Below are 17227 nucleotides of genomic sequence, written 5' to 3' on the forward strand. Positions count from 1 at the left end.
CTATTTTACTTGTTGGTTCACACTTCATACCTGCAATTTAACCAAAGAAATTACAAGAGTGAAAGCAGAAATGGGAAAATGGCATTCATATACAATCGAATGCGATCCAATTGACTTAAAAGCACCTATAAAAATAATTATTCGGTAAATCATTACATGTTACACAACTGACTGAAAACTATACATTGTAAACTTTTATTATAAAAATAATTTTTTTGGGGGTGGGGGGGGGAAGCCTACTTCAGGCACTATAGTCTTTGTTGAAGTATTTGTCTTCCGGGTAATAGAAGGCATTCACCGTATTGCCTCCAAATTTCCTGCCACTTAGGGCGTTTTTTGCAGTGGCACAACCAACAGCGTCATAATACTCCAAGAACACCTGCAAGTAGAACCATCAGATGTGCATTGCACAGCAAACTTGAAAATTACTATTTCTACCCAAAGAGGAAAATTTACCTTTCCAACTCCAGGCGTCTCTCCTCCATTTTGATCTGGCCGAGGAATAACAACATTCACCAGAGTTCCTAATTATCCCACCCAAGTAAACCGATGTTTAATAATATTACTACACATAATATGTGAAACATGAAGTTTACTCATTGTTTTGCTAAGTCCATAAGAGAAAAGGAATGTGAAAGTGAAGCAGAGAATCACAAACTAAAATATTCCCTAATATTAGTGAAACCAAAACTGTGCAATAGCTATGACAGTCCTCAAACAGAGTTTCCCATAATAATGAGTCGCCATAAATGTAAGAGAGTTAACAGTCGATGAACTGTTTGATCCAAAAATTAAATCCCCAAAACCAATAAGATCTTTTGATGCTGTCAAACTAAATCAGTCCTAAAATGGTTCCATCTCATATCACGAAACGGGAAATAATGCACACAGAGAACATCACTTATTAGAAGCAATCAACTGTAGAGTAGAATAATGTGCATCTATACATACCATATTTACCGCATTCTTCCCTCATGTCTTCTAATATTTCTTCATACTCTTCATCATCTGCAAGTGCATCGGCAGTAATTGCCTATATTATTCAGAAATAGACAATTATCAGTTACAACAAATTCATTCAAAATCAGGACAGAAGCATATGGTCTAACTCAATTTTGCCACCAAATCATGTGTCCTTTCTCATAATCTATAACCCTCTATTTGGCATTTGGATCAGGCAAGGGAATAGAAGTTATTCAATTTATGAGATTTTGCTATATAAATCAACAATATTATATCCTTTCCTCCTATTTCAAATATATATAAGTTCTTTAGTGAGGACATCCTCATTTTAACAAAGTAAGGATGCCACTAAAATTTAAAAAATTACATATTTAAATATCCTAACGGATAAATCACAGAGTCTCCAATGTATTGAAAAGCTGTGCTTTTTTGTATATTAGTGACATCGTTAGGAGTGAGGATGTCTTTATTTATCAGAGAATAATTCATATATGTACACTTCATCAGAGAATAATTTTGTAGTGTACTTTTTTTTTTTTAATCTTTTATCTTGTCCCTAACTTTATTAAAAGTAAGGGATTCTCTTATTCATATATACATATCAAAGAATGGCAATATTTTGGTAGAAGAATGAAAGTAGGAAGACTAGAGAAAAGGGGGTGTTACACTAGGAACAGGCAAATATACCTCAGTCAAGCATAAAACTTTAGCTAGAGTTTCTCCAAATAAAGACATTCCTCCTCCGAGAGTATTCATGCCACTAGTTTGTAAGGCCATTTTCTGAGACAGATATTTATACAAGTCAATATAGATTAATGAGAATAACAAACAAAATATAAATACAAAACAGCACCAGAAGTTTGATTTACCTGGATAGCTATATGCTGTTGAGCCTGGGCTAATATGCTTTCTTGTTCAGTTTTAGATTGCCCACTGCTGTAAATTCCAATGAGTTTGTCAGAAGATTCAGGCATGATAAATGGTGATAGAATATTCAGAGATAAATGCAGATCGACAATTAATTCAATAAAAGATAGCAAAATATGCCCATACCAATATGAAGGGAACTCAGAAGAAAATTAAAAATAGAAACCAGATGTTTCAGACACCAAAAGTTCTCTTCAAGAACATAGAACAAACAAGCAATCTAAAGGGACATACATTTTAAGATGTTTTATAAGAATCGAAACAAGACAAGCACAACAGCTTCAAAACATACGTGAGGATCTTCTAAAGACATTTCTTCCCAGTAAAGGTATAGTTTCACATCAATTCTAGTAAAACATTCTTTTCCTCAAAATAGTTCCTTCAACTGGACAACCATAAAAGAGGAAGGTAATGGATGCACAAAGGAAAAGAATACAAGCAAACAATCAGATCAACGGGAACAAGAGCATAATGCAGCTAAAAGATAATGCAATTATCTTCAGTCCCAACCCAGATTCTTAAGGAACACTAACCTGGCAGTAGCTCGCCGAACAGTTAAAGTTTTATCACCCATTTTCAAGCCATTTAGAGCTGCACATGCTATGTCTGTCACCGCTGGATCCTGAAGTGCTTGACAATTAGTTGACAGTAATCAGAAATATATGCAATCCACGGTTATAATAAATATGAATGTAGTTATATATGTGACTGACAATAAAGGAAAAAGGCCAGGTGGTAAACAACTAATTTGAAAGGAAATGAAAGAAAGGCTCTTGTCAAATATTCAGCAGGAAAAGCATTCTTCAGCAAAGAAATAAATGTTTTTGTCACAAATGCACAGTACTATGTAGAAGACCACATTGTTTAGCATGATTTCATTTACCTGATAGACACAGAAACCATATCCTTTAGAGTTCCCCGTGTCTCTATCCTTAACGAGGTCAAAACCATGAAGAGTCCTACAATCGATGAAGAGTGCCATTAAAAATTGGGATACCACAATGGATCACATGTATAATAACAAGTAGAGATTGGTCAGTAAAGCACAAAACAGAAGCATTAGCACAGTAAAATTCAAGAAGAAAAGCAGTTTAGAAAGACTGGAGAATAGCTAAGATTTTGAGTCCATACCCAAAAGACTCGAGCAACTCTTTTATCTGAGTTTCAGTGAAGTAGTATGGTAATCCACCCACAAAGACCCGATCAGGTCCCTCTGCTCCACCAATTGCACTGTTAATCAAATAATAAATTACCAAATCAGCGGATGAGAAGATTTTTCAACCAATTACACATATGTCATCACAAAGTATGCATATTCCTATGCAAATTGATGAAAAAGAAACTGAGAACAAAGAAAATTAACGATGTTCCCTTTGAGGGCTGCAACACTGGACTATACCAATAAACATATTTCACCTTAGCACAAATACTGATGCCACAATAATTTAAAAAAAAATTCCTTGTAACCAATCTTCAAACTAATAATGGTGCTAAATTACCCTGATGCAAGTCCAACAGCTGCCAAGTTAAGATTCGGACTTGGTTGGCCTGGACCAAGTGCTGCAGCTAATGTAGGGTTGTAATCCGTAGGTCTTCTTACCCTCACAGCAACCCCCTGGTAACATCACTGGGTGCATGTCAAATAGAAAACTAGCAAGTTTCCATAAGTCACATATTATTCGATAATAACAAAATGATGTTAAATATGCCATAAAAACGTAGAGAAGTCAATTGGAAAGGTATTAATATATACACATGGTTCGCTCACCAGAATGAAAATAAAGATAGAAAGAAATTTACATGCCTCAAATATAATCCCATCTAATGCCATTGCATTACTCGCTTCTTCAACAGTTCTCATCTCCACAAATGCAAATTTCTTCTCATGATTGATGTAAACATTCACTACTGCATCACCTACAAGTTCAAATACCAAATTATGGACCACCTGCAACATGCGAGATGCATGTACATATACTTGTTCAGGAGATAAGTAAGTTGGAAATACCAGGACCAGCAGAATTTCCTCCAATAGCAGTCATAACTTGGCTAAAGAATGTAGCAATTGCCTGTTTCAAACATAGAAAACCAACCATCATGCTTCAGAAAATGAAAAGAAATTTTCCATCCTCAGATTGGTGAAACACAAAAGAGGTCAACTGATGTTATAACTGAAACAATTTTCAGCCCAACTCAACAAGTAGGTCATAGAAAAGTGTACACGTGGTATCTTATTAATACTAAACTTACTGGAAACCAGAATAACTGACATTCAAGTTCAATTAAATTAGGTTTAATAATTCATTCCACGCCTACTTTCAGGACGAGGGGAAAAACCCTTATTCCACGCATAAGCAAGAAAAACAAACAGTCCCCTTCTCTTATATTGGAGAATGGAGATGATAGTTTGAGTAAAAGTTTACATGGCATATGTGCCTTAAATTCTGAGTGTATACTAAAAGAATGCATCACCAATTTCCAACTAGGTGTAAAATCAAATTGTGCTAAGTATTTACGATACTCCTTAAAGCATGCAAAATATCATATACAAAGAATGGTGGATTGGAGCACAACACAAACATAAAGCATAATATGGTAATTGATAAGAGCAACCACACTATGTTTCTGACGATATGATTATAGGATATTTAAATGGAAAGGACTTAACAATTATTAAAATGAATGAATATATTCTATATTGAAGAAATAGAAGCAAACAGAAGATAAAAGAGAACTAGGTGCGACATCAACACTGTTCAACTTAGCAAACTATAAACACTATAAACATGCAACTTTATCATTCTTTTCGAGAAAGAGAGCACAAGAACCAGCAAAAGAGAATTGAGTGCAGAACCTGTTCATTAGCCAAAGGAGGAAGCCCACCAACATATACTCGGCGAGCATGCCTCGTGGCCTATCAAAGAGCCAAAAACAGAAAATCCACTGTAAATGAACAACCATAAAAAAAGAATTAAATACAAATGGTAACCACCAAAAAAAGATTAAAAAAAATGGAGAATAAGGCAAATACATCTTTATCTATCGGGTAAATCTTTATGTACCTGTTGAGTCATGACTTGTACCGGCATCAATGGAAAAGCGCCCAACTGTGACACATGAAAATATTAGACACACATATCTTCTTCCTTTTTTTTTTTTTTTTTTGATAGAGACTATGAGTATTTGTATTAATAAATAATGGACAAAGTACACTTTAGTAGTGGACCAGGTATCCACCCAAAATCAATCAACACTATATAAAATAGTATCAATCCCCAAAAGTCTGATTTAACCCAAAAGAGACTACCTAAACCCATACAAAAATGAGTAGAATACACTCTAAGAGTGAGTTTGGCACATTGTATTGCATTACTATATTTGATGTAGTATTCACTGTATTATATAGAATAATATTTTTTATTTTAACATTTAGATTAAATTAATAACCTAAGATTCATTTATATTCAATTAATAATTTAAACTTTTATAATTAAAATAAAATTTTTCACCACCAAACGTCGTATTTTAGTGTCATTTGAACTATATTTTGATCCATTAGAATCATTATTGTTTGTGCAACTATTTCTTGCAAAGAATTTTTCATTTGCCATAGATCTACGGTCAAAGTTTTGGCTTTCAAATTTTTTACTGTAAGTTTATGGAAAACGGAAGCTTTTTCTAGTAATAATTGTACCACTAGGTATTCCCAACAATAAGGATTCTAATAATACCAAATTTTAGTGCAAAACATGATGCTAAGCGGAGGCCATTAGTGGCCGGCAGCTGTCAAACTATCGCTGGTAGTTCATCAGCACCGACAGCAGCATACTTGAGTTTTTAATTTTATTAAAAATTTATATTTAGTTTTTAATTATTTTAATTAAGCAAATTTCAAAAAAATAATGTTAACAGTTCCGTATTACACAAATCCAACCCCCTCGCCTCGGGTTTATTTAACGCGACATGGTTCGCTTTATGGTGTATTACTGTATTGGACACGAAGACTTAACAAACATGGGATTGCATTGCATTAGCTAATGCAATTCCATGTAATGTGGTGTGCTAGACACACCCTAAATCCCTAAAATTCCCTTCCAATTAAGATGAGTGAAGAAAAAGCGTCCAATCACCGACACCCAAAGCAAAGCTAAAATGTAAACTTTATACCACAAGCTATCATAATTGTCCCCTTTTAACTCTTCGAAAATTCTACTGTTTTTTTATGCCAAATCACCCAAAAGATAGTTGAAACTGCACTTCTCCAAAACGTCTTACTTTCCTCCCTTTCCCAAACGCTTCAATGTTCCCCCTTAACAAAGCTTCAAAAGAACACAGACTAACCACCATAAGTTTGCTTCTTCCCACAATCTAGAAGCAACTTCATAATGAAAAAACAAATGCTTAGTATTCTCTTCACTTCTTCTGCCCATCACACGCCATGAATGTGTTAATTTTTATTAGAGCTAAAGCCCAAATAAAGAATTGAATTTTTTTTTTTTTAGGGGAGGTGTTGGGGGAAGGGAATTCTAGCTTTCCATATCATTCTGAATGCTTTGAAATCTTCCACCGAATCATCATCGATTGGCCATCCAAAATAGGATTAACAAGTGAAAACTCCAGAAGATTTCAATTCCCACACTCTTTTATCTTCTTTCCCTCCGTCAATAATAACACTATTAATCAAATCAATAACAGTAGCAAACTCTTAAATTTCTCTCACTAAAGCTTCTTTCAAAATTGAAGTTCCAATTCCAATTTGAAGGAGAAGAAAATTGCTAAAAAGAGTGGATTGCACCATTTTTATAAGAGCAAAGTCTATAAAGACGAGGTGCACACTCACACAAAGGAGCATCTCCTATCCATTTATCTTCCCAAAATATAATAAATTGACCATTTCCCATGACTGGCTCACTATGGCTAATTTAAGATTCATATTCCTTTGAAATAGCTTTCCAAGGACTTTTAAAGCTCCACAACTAACCTTTTTTGCATCCGAACCATTAGAATCAAGGCCATATTTGCTTCTTATCACTTCATGCCACAGGTTATCTTTCTCAAGAGGAAATCTCCATAACCATTTCACCAAAAGAGCCCGATTTTTGTTCTCCAAATTACGAATTCCTAACCACCCCCACCCCCAACCCCACCTTCTCTTTTTGCCAAAGTAATAGTGTTCCACTTAGGTGAGCACCATTAATATCATCGAACCATTCCCACAAAAAGTCTTCTCAACAATCTTTCTAATCTTTTAGCTACCCCACAAGGAATTTTGAATAATACACATATCTTCATGCAAATAAACATACAGAAATAGTATTTAATAAGCAGCACAAATATACAGATGATAACTCAAAGGAAATAATTTCTGAGGAGCTACTTGTGAAAAATATAAACCTGTGTCGCTCCAAAAGGTAACATGTTTTGTGCCATTTCTGGAACTGCTGAAGGTACACCAGGCAATTGCCCTGTATTATAATAACAAAAGGAAGCAAGTAAAAGGACAAGGATGAGTTATATATGGCTAATAAATTTACACACACACGTTGCTACTAAATCTTAAGAGCAACAACTCTCAAAGCCTAGAACTACAATGTGATAAGACTATAGAGAGAAGCCTAATTCATACCTAAATACTCAATAAATAAAGAAAGAAATGAATTCCATCACTGCAGATGCTAGGGAAATATGTGTAAGTCTACCAATGACAACTGTTGCCGGTTGAAGGCGAACAAGATCCAGCCAATCGAAGCACTAGCTCTCCATTGGACATTAAATCAACGGAAATCACATCCATGGGTAGCACAGTGGAACATGTAGCCCAAACATTGCCTTCTTACCCAACCGATAGACACAAAACACAAACAAACAACCACACACAACAGCCAAACAACACAACAATGGTTCTCAGTTTCCATAGAAATCCATTAGATAAAAATTAAAATGAACAAATTTCACAAACAATATTAAAAGTTAAAGGTGAGTGAAGTAAAATTCAAAAATAATTTGATAAAAGTTCTGTGATGAAATAACTCTTCTCTTGGATGAAAAGGGTCTAGTGTTATTGACTAGTCAATAGGAGATTGTTTCATATTTGGAATAGAGGCTGGAGGCAAACCTGGAACAGCAGCACCAGGTAGCATGGCTGCAGCAGGTGGCGCCATATCAAAGCCACTTCTCCGCTTGCTGCAGATAAAATATAGAAGGTAAAAAGAAATAATGAACAAAGACATAAACGCTATACTTATCCTAATGTTATCTGTTCACGGAATGAGAAAAAATATATCTCAAAATTTTTACATGTAAAGCCTTTCCCCATATAACATCAACAACTTTCACAGTTTCACCACCTCAATGACCATGTTTACATTAAGTTGTTCTATACCTTTTCGAGGGAGAACGGGAAGGAGAGAGTGATTTAGATCGGTTCCTGAATCTGTCACTTGAATGGGAACGTGATCTATGTCTATGCCTCCTTTCTTTGTCTCGATTATAGTCACGGTGCCTACCCCCAAAAAAAAAAATTCAAAATAGATATTCAAACATGTTTAGACTATGTAGCACACATTGTCATCTCCGAATGGGTCAGGAGCTGTATATTCACAGCAGAAACTTCCACAATAGCAGGAGATCAAGAAGGGTGAAAAAATAAAATTAGCAAATGACTTCCATAAATAAATGCCAGAGCAAATGATAACCTGTCTGTCCTGTCATGATCACGAATCCCTTCGCGGTCATATTTATAATTTTTGTCCCTTCTTCTGTCATCCCCCCCACTTTTAAAGTCTCTGTGATGCCTATCTCGCCCTCGCTCTCCAGTCCTGGACCTTCCAGATACCCATGAACTCTGCTCACGTAATTTCACAACACAAGTTAACCACTTCGCAAATTACGTGTTATTATTTCATTTCTAGACATATCTCTAGCACACTTATTATTAATCACATTCCATATTCGATTTAACCACAAAAGTAACTCATTAAAAACATTCTTTTTCTTACTCCAAACAAGGTCAATTGAACTCCCCTACACATCTATTTTTCCAATTTTGTTTCACGAGTAAAATAGTCTGTGAAAAAAAAAGAAGCACCTCCTCAACTATAATAATTAGAGCTTTCAACTATACGGTGATTTGATTCAAAATCGAAGTTTTATTGAGGACATATTCTTCAATCTAGAATAGCATAGAGATATGTTATAATGAAGGAGACCTTAACCAATTAATACAAATCTCAAAATTTATAAATAAAACACTTCAATGGTCAACTATAATTATATTACAACAAATTTAAAACTCTTAACAAAATCAAAGAAAGCGAAACCTTGTGACGCGACCCTTCGCCAACAGCGTCGTATCTAATATCTCTGCCAGACATTGCAACCTTGAATTACGAACCCTAATTTTTAACAGAGCCAAAAATAGCTCCAATAGAGTAATATATGTGCTCACTGTTCCCAGTCACAAATGCTTTAATTCGCTAAGAAAGAGGGACCTTCGTCTAATTGGTAATTTGGTATGCCAAAACACACCATCGAGGCAACAATTAACAACAGGGTACCAAGCTGCAAAACTCTTAAAAAAATATGCCAACTTAAACCATAATTACCTAAATATCCATACTTTTTTCTAAATAGAAATAGAAATTTAGACCTTTCGCAATTGAATTTGCAGTACTAGCAGCACTCTACAGCTCTTACACTGTGGTTTGGAACACTTGGACTTACAAAGTTTTTTTTTTGGGCTGCTTTTGGTTAACACGCCCCCGAAATCTTTTATAACACTTGTTTTGAATTTTATATCTTAAAATACCTCCCATTTTAATTTATAAAATACAAATTCAAACAAAAAAAATTAATCATATTGCTAAAAAATTTCTGATATCTCTTTTAATTTTTGTTATAAAATATATAAAAATCCTAAAAGTTTTAATTATTTTATTCTTATTGTATTATTTATATGTCCATAACTCAAAATATTATAATTTTCTTTAAAAAATATTTTTAATTAACAATAATAATAAAATATAAATTAAATTATGCAATGGGATGGGTGTAAGATGTTTTACGTGAAGATTTTTAAGAAAATAGAAATCCATAAAATAACCCAAAATTTGATACGTTGTAAGAAGTTACGAAAGAAATCATTCCGTAGAGAAAAAAATTTTGGCACCACAAAATTATAAAACAGTAACATCGTGAAGCGTTCCCCCACCTAAAAAAAAAAGAATTGACTCTCTTAAGAAGCAACAATTATATAAGAATTAGAAAATAGGACCGCATTTCATGCGGCTTTGAAAAAAAAAATTAGTATTATTATTTTTTCTTACTTTACACTTGATAAAAACTGATAAAAAATATGAATTGATTTTTTTTTTAAGATGAGGCAGCCTTATAAAAAATTAAAAAAAGTATTAGCCAGCAATACAAATAAAGAAGCAACGCAAGATAAAGAATAAAATGAGAGAATATGTTATAAAGTGATTTTATTCATTCCAATTGTGTGTGTACAAAACAAAAAGATGAGCTCTCATTTTATAGTTACATAATCACTCCATGAAATTAATGAAAAATTATGGATCATAATTACTTGTGAAATAGTGGGAGTTATATGGAAGCTAAAGGTTGTTAATGAGAGATAATGGGGAGATTAAGAGATATATGTTATGAACATCTACATTTATTTTAATAAATTCATAACACTTCCCCTTGGACGTTCATTACAAATAATATGCCTCATTAAAACCTTTACATAATTGTTATTGTGTAATAACAATCAAATTAATTGTGAGAAGATGAAAAGCTAAATGTAAAAAAAATATTCTTTATTTATTAGATAATAGAGAATATACAAAGATGAGAAATGGTGATGCCACATCACCTCCTCAAGTCCCAGTTTTAATTGTGAGAAGATGAAAAGCTAAATGTAAAAGAAAATTTATTTATTTATTAGATAATAGAGAATATACAAAGATGAAAAATGGTAATGTTACATCACCTCCTCAAGTCCCAGCTTTATATATATACTAGGAAATAGAACCGCACTTTGTGCGGCTTTAAAAAAACATTAGTATTATTTTTTTATTACTTTATAATTGATGAAATTGATAAAAAATATGAATTATTTTTTTTAAAGATGACGCAGTCTTATAAAACTAATGTTATTTATGAAAGTTAATTATTTTTTGTTAACATTAAAAATATATATTAATGTGTATAGTTAAGTTTACACAACCTTTTTATCAATAAAAATTATGTTCACACTAATCAACTCTCCATTTTTTTTGGTATTAACAGACTCTCACATCTTACAAAGCCTAACCTTTATCATCCAACTATCTTTATCATTGTTTAACTCATAAAAAAAATAGTACTCCATGAAGCATATAATACTAAAAATTTAAATAAGTCAAAAAATAAAAATACAAGAACATTTCTAAAGAGGATGTTGGTTAAATAATTAAAAAAACTCAAACATAACAAATCTTAAATGCTTAATATTTATAAAGCTTGAAAAAGTCAAAAGATACTAAATAAAAGGTTACATAATTAAATATGGGATTATGACATTAAAATTAGGTCATAGGGTATTGGTGAGGGAAGATGAAGGAACATTCCTTCCTATATTAATTAGTTAATGTATTTTAAACCACTAAAGTTTAGTTGTTGGCTTAATAAAATAAATGAATGTTTCAAAACTTATAATTAATTTATTATTAATGGTTATATATTGTTGAATTTAAATAGAAAGAGAAAGAGACATGTAATCTTTTGTAATCTATTAATTATTTTATATTTTTAATATTTTGTAATGTAATTATTTTTTAATCTCAACAAATATATTAGATAATAGAAAATATAAAAAGATGAGAAATAATAATGTCACAAATCTTAACTACTTAATATTTATAGAGTTTGAAGAAGTTAAAATGTACTAAACAAAAGGTTGCATAATTAAATATGAGATTATAACATTAAAATTAGACCCTAATGGCATTGTTGAGGGAAGATGAAGGAACATTCCTTCTTATATTAATTAATTGATATACTTAATCCACTAAAATTTAATTGTTGGTATAATAAAATAAATAAATGTTTCAAGATTTATAATTAATTATTATTAATGGTTACATATTATTGAATTTAAATAGAAAGAGGAAGAGACATGTAATCTTTTATAATCTAATAATTATTTTTTATTTTTAATATTTTGTAATGTAATTATTTTTTTAATATCAACCAATTTATTAGATAATAGAGAATACAAGAAGATGAGAAATAGTGATGTCACATCACCTTCTCTAGTCCCAACTTTATATATATATAGATAAATATAGATTTTTAATATTTTGCAATGTAATTATTTTTTAATCTCAACCAATATATTAGATAATAGAGAATAAAAAAAGATGAGAAATAATAATGCCACAAATCTTAAATATTTAATGTTTATGGAGTTTGAAGAAACCAAAAGGCACTAAACAAAAGATTGAATAATTAAATATGAGATTATGACATTAAAATTAGGCTCTAAAGGCATTGTTGAGGGAAGATGAAGGAAACTTCCTTCCTATATTAATTAATTAATGTATTTTAAGCCACTAAAATTTAATTGTTGGCATAATAAAATAAATGAATGTTTCAAAACTTATAATTAATTATTATTAATGGTTACATATTGTTGAATTTAAATAAAAAGAGGAAAAGACATGTAATAATTTATAATCTAATAATTATTTTCTATTTTAATATTTTGTAATGTAATTATTTTTTAATTTCAACCAATTTATTAAATAATAGACAATATGAAATTATGAGAAATGGTGATGCCACATCACCTCTTGTAGTCCCAACTTTATATATATGTATAGATAGATAGATAGATAGATAGATAGATAGATAGATTAATTCATGTATTTTATGTCACTAAAGTTTAATTGCTAGCATAATAAAATAAATAAATATTTCAAAAGACTTATAATTAATTATTATTAATGATTACATATTGTTGAATTTAAATAGAAAGAGAAAAAAAAAGTACAAAGAATATCGACCAATATTTTAGATATTTTATATAATAGAAAATATAAAAAGATGAGAAATGATATATATTAATAAAGTTACTATTTATTAAATGAGTTAAATACAATCAAATTAATTATGAGAAGATGAAAAAACAAATCTAAAAAAAACATCTCTATTTATTAGATAATAGAGAATATACAAAAAAGCAAAATAGTGATGCCACATCACCTCCTCAAGTCCTAGCTTTATATATATACTAGGAAATAGAATTGCACTTCGCGCGGCTTTAAAAAAAGAATTTAGTATTATCTTTTTTTCTTACTTTACACTTGATGAAACTGATAAAAAATATGAATTGATTTTTTTTAAAGATGATGCAGCCTTATAAAACTAATGTTATTTATGAAAGTTAATTATTTTCTGTTAACTTTAAAAATATATATTAATGTGTATAATTAAGTGTACATATCATTTTCATCAATAAAAATTATGTTTACACTAATCAATTCTTCATTCTTCTTGGTATTAATAGACTCCCACATCCTACAAAGCCTAACCCTTATCATCCAACTATTTTTATCATTGTTCAACTCATGAAGAAAATAGTACTCCATAAAGCACACAATACTAAAAATTCGAATAAGTCAAAAAATAAAAACACAATAACATTTCTAAAGAGGATGTTGGTTAAATAATAAAAAAACTCAAACATAATAAATCTTAAATATTTAATGTTTATAGAGTTTGAAGAAGCCAAAAGACACTAAACAAAATGTTGCATAATTAAATATGAGATTATAGTATTAAAATTAGGTCTTAATGGCATTAGTGAGGGAAGATTAAAGAACATTTCTTCCTATATTAATTAGTTGATGTATTTTAAACCATTAAAGTTTAGTTGTTGGCTTAATAAAATAAATGTATGTTTCAAAACTTATAATTAATTATTATTAATGGTTACATATTGTTGAATTTAAATAGAAAGAGGAAGAGACATGTAATATTTTGTAATCTAATAATTATTTTCTATTTTTTAATCTCAACCAATATATTAGATAATAGAGAATATAAAAATATGAGAAATAATGATGCCACAAATCTTAACTATTTAATAGTTATAGAGTTTGAAGAAGCCAAAATGCACTAAACAAAATGTCGCATAATTAAATATGGGATTATGGCATTAAAATTAGGCCCTAATGGTATTGTTGAAGTTTATGAAGAAACCTTCCTTCATATATAAATTAATTGATGTATTTAAGCCACTAAAGTTTAATTATTGGCATAATAAAATAAATAAATGTTTCAAGACTTATAATTAATTATTATTAATGGTTACATATTGTTGAATTTAAATAGAAAGAGGAAGAGACATGTAATATTTTGTAATCTAATAATTATTTTTATTTTTAATATTTTGTAATGTAATTATTTTTTTAATCTCAACCCACTTATTAGATAATAGAGAATATAAGAAGATGAGAAATAGTGATGCCACGTCACCTCCTCTAGTCCCAACTTTATTTATATATATAGATAGATATAGATTAGAGTTAAGCAACTAATAACTTCTCTATTACATGATCGAGCAATGCATGTCTATTATTGATTAACAAAGGAGATATTATTAAATGCCAACAATTTTTTTTTTTTTACATCAATTCATTATCAAAATTTTCCAATAACTACTTTTTATCATTTAATGTGTTGGCTATTGAAAAATCTTAATATGCTAAAAAGTAGTGAAGTTATTAGCACCCCTCTAAATTCTCATCAAACACTAATTTTGCATTAATAAATCTATCTTTACTTAGAATTACATAAATGAACAATTAGAGTTACACTAAAACTCAGCTATTATTCTTGTACACCATACTTATTGTAATAACAATGATAAAATAATTTTTTTGTTAAATTATATAAAACATGATAATAACAAAAAAATAATAATAATAACCGTAAGCATACATGCTGTTGTATACTTGTTGTTTAAAATTATTTAGAATTTATCAAAAATAAACTGGTTAAAATTCAAAACAAAAAAAGAGGTTTAAATGTTTGGTTGAACGATATTTTAATTTTTTTAAAGAATTTATTGGGATTTAATTAGATTTATATGAAGCCACTCGGCCTTTGGCCGAGTGGTGAGAGCTGCTGCTCTCCAACTTGGAGAGCAGCAGTTCGAACCCCCACAATGCATGTGGGGGTGTTTCCTTCCTCAAATAAAATTGAGTGAAGGCAGTCTGCTTCCTTGCCCCAGTTCGAGGAGTAGACGTCCCTCGAATATTTGAGAGGGTTAAAATCTGGGCAGCGCTCCATTATATTTGATGTATGTTGGTCCCAGTTATAGTCTGATTTGTACATATCAGTTATATTCTCATGTAATATGAGTTGTAATCTGAGCAATAGTCTCATGTAATAAAAAAAAAAAAAGATTTATATGTATCCTTATATGTAATTTTTTTTAGAGATTAATATATAAATACAAAAGGCAGGATTTTTATAAGGACAATTAGGGGTGCCAATCGCTCTACAATTACTGAGATCACAAGAGTATTTAAAGAACTTCAAGCTAAAATTGTTTTCTTATTTTTCAAGTTCTTATTTTTTATTTTTTTTTTGACAACTGACTAAATAATATGAATATTTCAGTATTATAAAATTAAAATAACAGAAATAAATAAAATAAAAAAGGCAAACATAAAAATTCAGCAAAGAATTAAGAAAATAACTTTGACTTAAAATTGTTCATATACTCTTATTACTTTAGTAATTTTTAATAATTAAAAGTTAAATGATAAAATATAATTCTCAAAATATTTTAATGATGAACTGATAGAAATTTTCTTTTTAGTATTTAATAATATCCCTCAGGAAAAAAGAAAAAAAAAAAAAAAGTGTTGGTAACTAATTGATGATAAAACTCCAATCTTGGACGATTGCAAAACGAGAACAATAAACGCAAACGGAATAGGTTGCAAATTGCTAGCGCTAAGTACGGGCGTTAGTAACGACAGTTTCTTGTACGGATAGAACACAGACATGACAATTGACAATCACTTGTTTGTCTCGACGTGAATAAAATACTCGCATATTAGAGATTAGAGCGGCCTTTATCAATCTAATAAATCCAAACGCAGACCAGCGGCGGACGGAGAAGCGAAATCGTGAACCTACACGTGTCCATCGTCTGATGGTAACATGGCTGCATGGGCTCCTTGGTGCACCGTCCATTACACTTTGATATTTCTTCTATTCGAGTACAAAATAATTAAAAGGACCAATATGATTACGGAAGCGCTGACGCATATTAGAGGTGCTTTATTATCGGATGGCCCACTGAATACTGAATAGAATCATTAAAATTGAAAAAAAGAGAGAAGAAATTAAAAATAATGTCAGCGGTAGACAGATACATAATTTATAAATAATTGAATTAGATAACCGAATGTAAATAACTGAATTGATATAATCTTGAATAAAATTTTATTTATTGAAATATTTATAAATATGGATATGAAATTTTATTTTTATTATGTGTATATAATAATTGACAATTAAAATAAATATTTTATATTATTAATTTTATTTTTATTTTGTTATCTTAATATAATTAATAATAAAAATAATTTCTTAAATTTAATAATTTTATTTTCGAATTAATAAGTATAATTTTAGATTTTTTATAATATACATAAGGATATATAGGGAATTATATTAAATATAAAAGTAATTTTCAAAATCAAATTTTGAAAAGTCACTCCTTTCTTGAAAAATAAGAAAATTAAGAAAATAAAACTGCATTGAAAAAATCAAATAGATATTATTGAAAAAAAATCAAAATTTCAATTATATTGAAAAAATCTAAAATGATTAAAATCACATTACAAATAACTTATTAAGATTATTATTCAGTTCTCCTTAACTATAATAAATTGTTGGTCACTTTTGAAGAACAATCGCGTTCAAGCAAAATCTATCTTTTGCTTTAAAGTAAACTCAATGAATTATTTTGTGAGATATCTCCATCTGACAAGAGCTTTTTAAAGCTATAAACTCTTCTCTTATGCCATTTGCTTGTAACTACTAAGTAGCCTAAAATAGGAGAAACTCAAGTTTAACTTTCAAGAAATAAAATTGTAATTGTTTCAAAGGGTTAAAATGTCTATAAGACACATATTTAATTTTTACCTTTATTCTTATTCCTATCATGTTATCACATAGATATACTACTGGTTTATTAGGGAAACTAGACGGTTATTTGTACTTTATCACCCCATTAATATGTCCCCAAAAATTTAATCAAGAAACAACCAAT

The 17227-nt window shown here is 30.1% G+C and overlaps 1 protein-coding gene across 6 annotated transcripts; it reads right to left on the minus strand.

Moving 5' to 3' along the window:
* Nucleotides 1-71: 71 nt before the first annotated feature.
* LOC102609244 (splicing factor U2af large subunit A) lies at nucleotides 72-9458 on the minus strand. Of its 6 annotated transcripts, none has more exons than XM_025094848.2 (18): nucleotides 9210-9456; nucleotides 8586-8734; nucleotides 8273-8392; nucleotides 8006-8073; nucleotides 7285-7355; nucleotides 4953-4997; nucleotides 4745-4804; nucleotides 3899-3959; nucleotides 3695-3807; nucleotides 3390-3505; nucleotides 3022-3120; nucleotides 2774-2849; nucleotides 2424-2512; nucleotides 1833-1896; nucleotides 1651-1743; nucleotides 952-1033; nucleotides 457-524; nucleotides 72-379 (listed from the first exon to the last, which is right to left on the minus strand). In XM_025094848.2, the coding sequence occupies exons 1-18, from the start codon at nucleotides 9261-9263 to the stop codon at nucleotides 242-244; spliced, it is 1566 nt and encodes a 521-aa protein (XP_024950616.1). In that variant the 5' UTR covers nucleotides 9264-9456; the 3' UTR covers nucleotides 72-241. The 6 variants fall into 6 exon arrangements, 5 of the variants coding, with proteins under 5 accessions (XP_024950616.1, XP_024950615.1, XP_052291064.1 ...); XM_025094847.2 differs by having other exon boundaries at nucleotides 1833-1899; nucleotides 9210-9434; XR_003063809.2 differs by having other exon boundaries at nucleotides 298-379; nucleotides 952-1008; nucleotides 1833-1899; nucleotides 9210-9458.
* Between the last annotated feature and the right edge of the window lie 7769 nt (nucleotides 9459-17227).

This window comes from Citrus sinensis, chromosome 2, assembly GCF_022201045.2.
Source record: "Citrus sinensis cultivar Valencia sweet orange chromosome 2, DVS_A1.0, whole genome shotgun sequence".
Taxonomy (NCBI): Eukaryota; Viridiplantae; Streptophyta; class Magnoliopsida; order Sapindales; family Rutaceae; genus Citrus; species Citrus sinensis.

Excerpts from the sequence above, each read along its gene's own strand:
- LOC102609244 (XM_025094847.2), bottom strand. The coding sequence starts at position 9,263 with ATGTCTGGCAGAGATATTAGATACGACGCTGTTGGCGAAGGGTCGCGT. Across the intron at positions 8,735-9,209 it reads GCGAAGGGTCGCGTCACAAG|AGTTCATGGGTATCTGGAAG; the intron begins GTTTCGCTTTCT and ends TTACGTGAGCAG. Across the intron at positions 7,356-8,005 it reads ACCTGGTGCTGCTGTTCCAG|GGCAATTGCCTGGTGTACCT; the intron begins GTTTGCCTCCAG and ends ATTATAATACAG.